This window comes from Manacus vitellinus, unplaced genomic scaffold (genome assembly GCF_001715985.3).
Source record: "Manacus vitellinus isolate BGI_N305 unplaced genomic scaffold, ASM171598v3 scaffold_0_pilon, whole genome shotgun sequence".
In the NCBI taxonomy this organism is placed as follows: Eukaryota; Metazoa; Chordata; class Aves; order Passeriformes; family Pipridae; genus Manacus; species Manacus vitellinus.
The window spans coordinates 24,488,436-24,494,435 of record NW_021938789.1 but is presented as its reverse complement, the minus strand read 5'-3'; the positions used below and the strand labels follow the sequence as shown (position 1 = coordinate 24,494,435).

The window sequence follows — 6,000 nt, the reverse complement described above, 5'->3', positions numbered from 1 at the left end:
TCATTTGAGCATGTTCTTCATCAAAGGGTCTTGAAGAAACTTAAGTATCATAGGGTAAGAGATTCAGGCCTCTCAGTAATAACTGACTACAAATTGAGAAAAAAATAGCAGAGGATATTGTTCATTTTTGCAATGGAGGGAACTCTTCATTAGAGATCCCATGAATCTGTAAGAGCCTGTGATGTTCAACTTACAAATGTTTTGAAAGATACAGGGAGGGGAGGAGATGCCAGAGATGGCAAAATTCACTGATGTTATTCAAGGTAGGAGAAAGGTAAGATTGCTGTAGGGGCTTGCAGCAACATCTCATTATACTGATGAACTAAATTTATCATTAATAAATATAAGGTAATACACATGGGGGGTAGATCTTAACTTGTATATCCAGACACGACTTAGAGTTACAATTGCTAGTTCTAAAAAACCACCCCAAAACCCACTGTTTTCAGCAGAGGACAAAAAAGCAAACAGTGTTTGAAAACTTCAAAAATTTGAATAGAAAACAAAACAGCAAACATCACAATTCCCCTACACAAACGTATCATACATCCAGCTCTTGAATTCTGTTTGCACTTTTGGCCTCTTCTCAGGAAACAGACCTCGTGTAGAATGATCAGAAGTGTGGAAGAGCTTGTCTGGAGTAGCTCAAAATAGAGTTGAGCTCTTCACTCTTGGAATGTGAGGACAGAGGGAAGGATTGGTAACAGTATGTGTGGCACAGAGACAGTAAATGAGGAACATTTCCCTGTTGGCCAAACTGTTCACCAAAAATGTGGTGCACCTGTTACTGGTGGCAGGTTCAAAATGAGCAAGAGGAAGGGGTTTTTTTTATACAATACATAGCTGAAACGTGAAGTTCACTCTTAGAGGATGTTGTGAATTATTCAAAATGTTATTCAACAAAATTAATGGAATTTAAACACCATTAGGGCTATTAAAAAACATGACCTCAGCTTAGGAAGGCCCTAGGGCTGGGTTAAGATCCTGAGAGAGTTTGTCCATGACTGTAAATCCTTGTGTCTTATATTCTTCCCTCAGCTGCTGGAACTGTCCGCTCTTAAGAGACAAACTGCAGGGCGAGGTGAATCTCTGATCTCACCTGGTGCACCCATTGCAATTGCTTTAATAAAATCAGACTTACTACACAGCTCTTATTGCAACTGTTCCTGTTTATATCCAACCTTTATTTTATTTGTAACTCTGCATTAAAAAAAAAAAAAAACCACAACCCAAGAGAGGCTTTGTTGGTTAGCATTGTTCAGTCATGGGGCTCAGACTGATGAGTGGGGAGAGGATGTGACTAGGAAGCCTGGAAATTCATCCCTCACCACTGCCCCGCTCTGTGGATGCCTATTTTGCTTTGTATCTCATGGCCCAAGCTACCTCAGTTTGTAGGCCAGAGTGCTGAATACCTTATGCAAGTTGAGTGCCTGTACAACAGAGTCCTCATTGGCTGGTCTGCAGTGTAGGGACCTTTTTTCATTTGGACAAAGCTAATTTTTATTGTTGTTTTTGTGGGTTCCTTTTAGAAGGGCCCTGCCTACATTTTTCTATCATCCCTCCTCTTTTGCTTACTACTGAATGCTTGCTGGGTTAATATTGTATTTCTTCAATTCCTTCTCAACACAGTATGTGACCTCTGAGGTAGATGGTCCTGGGAAAAGGCTCCATCCATGCTTTCTAGCTGTTTTCTTTTTGTTTAAAGTGGATTATAATTGGTCTTGAGGGAGAAGACTCGGTTTTAAGAATTGTTTGATTTTAGACATTTTGCTACCAGACATGCTTATTTTGATTTTAAAGTTTTTGTTATTCCTATTTTTAAAATAGTGCATTTGGAATACACATCGTAAACACATAATTCTCATATGCTGGCATTATTCTGTTTTTTTATGAAAAATTAATTTTAGTTTTAAAATTGTTGTAGCAGGAAACCCATCAAACCCATGGTTGTAAATTGTTAACTGTTTTAGGCAGGTTTTATCCCATTAAATACCCACCTTGTTGATTTTTTTGTTGTTCTAGTTTCTCAGTCAGAAATCATAGAATGTTGTGTGTTCAAAGGGACTTTAAAGATCATCTAATTCCAACCCCTGACAGGTGCCTATAACACATGCTATATACAAAATATTAATGGTGTACAAGCCACAAGATGGAGATCAGAGAGTTGATAATGTGTTATGGACTCACCTGCTGTCAGTATTGTAGCAAACATGCCCATTTTATGCCCAAGGTGGGAGAGCAGTGGATATGATGTCCTTGATTCCCATTGAAAAGTGACTAAAGGTAAAAACTTCTGGTGTGACCTCTACTGTCAGACCTAACAGGAGTGTAGGGACAAACACTGAACAGAGATTTGCCTGGGAGCCTGAGTGAGACCTGATGAAGGAAGACACTCTACCACTGTTATCTCTGCTTATTCTTATTTTTTAAATTTAGCTTTCTGTGTATCACTGATAATTCTGAAATTACTTGAATGGAAAACATGGGGCTAGAGTTTAGCTGAAGGCTGGGCCCTGCCTTGCTATCACAGAGTTTTGATAGGGTGAGATCACAAAGACAAGGTCAAATGAGAAATTGTGTTTGGAAGTCTTTGCCAACAAGTTTTTGGATATAGAAGTACCACAAGAGGAGGAAAAATGAAAATTAAGGTACATCTGGAAATAGATCACATAATATAATCATATTTTCTCACATAGTTATAGTTTTTGATATTTCATATTGCACTGAAAAGAACTTAATTTGTTTGTAATGAACAAAATGTGGACATGGAGCTCTCACTATGGCAGACTCTGTCATAGCCTAATTATTTTTTTTTGTCTGTCATTTCTTTATATAGGTGGAAAATGTTCGGTTACTTGATCGTTTATCTTCAAGGAAAGCTGTTCTGGGAACCTTGTATTTAACAGCTACCCATGTCATATTTGTGGAGAATGGTTCTGAAACCCGTAAAGAAACCTGGGTATGAATTTTTGTCTTTTCAGTTATTTTTAAGTGCATGGCACTTTATTGATGGTAATTTGAAAACTACTTGCAAAACAGTTTAGACATAGTAAATGAGTTCATATGGATGCTTTTGTAACTTCAGGGTACATGAAGTTCCAGCCTAGTAAATTCTGAAAATTTTCAATGGATTCTGGATATTGCAGTACAATAAGAGGAGTAGAAGGGCCTTCTCTATATGAATACCACATGTATTTGAATGAGGAGCAGCTGCTGTAAACTCCAATATTGTTCTTATCATCCAGGAAGAACTGAAGAGAAATGCCTTGAGTATGAACTACTACCTTGGCTCTATCAGCTCTTGCCTCCCTCACTGACTGCTTGTGCTGAATTAGTAATTTTCTTGTTTCAATATTTTAATTTTTTTTATAATGTAGTGTTTTGAATTAACTATTTTGATGGATTGATAACATATGTTGCATGTTGTCATGGTTTAACCACAAGCCATTAACCAAGCCCCCCGTAGCCACTTGGTCACTTCCCCACCAGCAGGACTGGGGAGAGACTTGGAAGGGTAAAAGCTATAAAACTTTTGGGCTGAGATGAGGACAGTTTAATAGATAAAGTAAAACCCTCACACACAAGCAAAGCAAAACAAGGAATTAATTCACTGCTTGCCATGGGCGGGCAGGTGTTCAGTCATTCCCAGGAGATCAGGGCCCCATCACACGTAACAGGTACTTGGGAAGACAAATTCCCTCACTCCAAACAACCCCCTTCCTCCTTCTTCCCCCACTTTATATGCATGAGTATGCTGTTATATGGTATAGAATATCCCTTTGGTCAGTTGGGGGCAGCTGTCCTGGCTGTGTCCCCTCCCAGTTTCACATGCGTCCTCAGCTTTCTTGCCAGCATTGCAGTATGAGAAGCAGAAAAGGCCTTGATTCCATGGAAGCAATAACAAAAATATCTCTATATTATCAACCCTATGTTCAGCACAATTCCAAAACACAGCCCCATAACAGCCACTGTGAAAGAAATTAACTGTACCCCAACCAAAGCCATCACACATGTACCTATAAAGGTACAAATATTTCTCCAGTGCCGTATCATTTGAGAGTCTTTCATATGCTTAATTATGCATCCTGTGTCCATTTTTGTACTAATTAAATCCATCCTTTTCTGGTCCCACTATTCCTCACCTGATTTTTATTGTAATGTTTCATCTCATCTGACGCAGCATGTAAAATTATATCATCATTACCATTCTACCCATGAGAAGGCCCAATATTTTAGCCATATCTAAGTGGTGCTGGTTCATCTTTTCACTGTGCAAATAGATGAAAAGTGCTCTTTCTCTGACAACCACTAGCTTACACTAAAGCAAGCAAACAAAAAGCTTTGGATAACATGAGCAGGCTGATATTTGAGCAGCTGAAACACTCCAGAAGCGCTTCTTTGTCTGCAGGTGATGTATCAAGCACTGCTTGAGCCTGAAGGTGGAGATTGAAACCAAACTACAGGAGGAGAAGTGTAGGGGGTTTTGTGAAACAGTGGTGGAAGCCACTGTGCCTGCCCTGGCACATCATTATAAATAATTATTTTTCTTCTTAAAGATTTGATTGGCATAACAATTTTCAATTCCTTTACAGGTTCTCCACAGCCAAATTTCCTCTATTGAGAAGCAGGCCACCACTGCCACTGGTTGCCCATTGCTGATCCGCTGCAAGAACTTCCAGGTCATCCAGCTGGTCATCCCTCAGGAACGAGACTGCCATGACATTTACATATCTCTGATCCGTCTGGCACGGCCAGGTATGGGAAGGAAATGGCACAAAAAGTAATCCTCATCCTGAAGAGGGAGAATATAATGGAAGAAATGTATCTGTGTGTCTTTGTCCTTTGCAGGTTAAGAAAAAACCTTTATTAGAGGTGTGTTATAAAAGAAATATTAAAAAAATCACTTATGGAGCAATGAAGAAAGCACAATATAACAAGTAGTTTGTTCCATAAAATATGACATGAGCTTCATTTAAAATAATACTCTATGGGCCATAAAATATATTATAATGCTATTTTACATGCAGCTGTTGTTTGCTGGATGCCTTGTGTAAGTGTGAATTTAAGAAAATACTCTAAATCCAGGGAACTTTTGTGCCCCTACTGTGACAAAAACCTTACAATATATTTAATGGTCATGTCAAGATTTGAATTTTGACTTTCTGTGCTGTGCATAAATTTCTTAAAATCAGTGAAAGGTTTTGCAGCAAGTAGTTGATTTATTCCACCAGCCTGCCCATGTTTTTGTCTATTATTATCTACATTTTGAATGTGCCCTGATTGAATTTCTGAATTCAGTTCAAGATCCTTTTGAAACCTTTCCTCTTTTCAGTGAAAATCCAAATGTTGCACCAAAGTCCAACATCTGATCGCCTACATTATAGCTCCTCTCTGCATTACACTCTCCTAAGAACCAGCTGACAAGGGTTCTGGATTGTTTCTTTTTAAAATTATAACTGTAGAAATACAACACTGACTTTTGTCCCTTACTATTACTTTAATAGGATGCAAAGAAATTGTCTACCACACTGTACAAAGCTGAAAACACTGGCTTTAATTTTTATCTTGCTAGGAGAACACCAATTTCATCTACTGTATAGAGGGGGGAAAATTGCGTAGTCAGCCAGCACAACTACTGAACTATAAAGTACCTTCTATAATTAGGGTAGTAGGAGTAGTAGTAATGTACAACTGTAGCAGAAGTAACTTAGTAGGCTAGGTGATGCTGGTTCAAAGTAATCAGAAAAATTTTAAAACAACGAGACAGATCCAGTCAGTGGTTCTGCTGATATAGGTCTGGATTCATTCCATGGACCTCAGCTGCAAGCATGTGTTCATGCATGCTGGAAGGAATGCAGTTCTGGAATGCTCTTTCCCTGGAGGCTGAAGGAGGTGTGCGTGCTGCTGTGCACCAGAACGGGCAGACAGAAGGGTAGCTATGGACCCTGAATGCAAGTTCAGTGGCAAACTGCAATGGACAAGAAGGTTTGAGTAAAGAAG

At 38.9% G+C, this 6,000-nt stretch overlaps 1 protein-coding gene across 1 annotated transcript in view; it reads left to right on the top strand.

Annotated features, from left to right (window-relative positions):
* Positions 1-235: 235 nt before the first annotated feature.
* MTMR7 (myotubularin related protein 7) overlaps positions 236-6,000 on the top strand; it is a 31,243-nt gene continuing 25,478 nt past the window's right edge. Inside the window, exons 1-3 of the mRNA XM_018068764.2 lie at positions 236-274; positions 2,837-2,959; positions 4,593-4,755. Coding sequence (XP_017924253.1) covers positions 236-274; positions 2,837-2,959; positions 4,593-4,755 — 325 coding nt within the window. The remainder of the gene's footprint in view (positions 275-2,836; positions 2,960-4,592; positions 4,756-6,000) is intronic.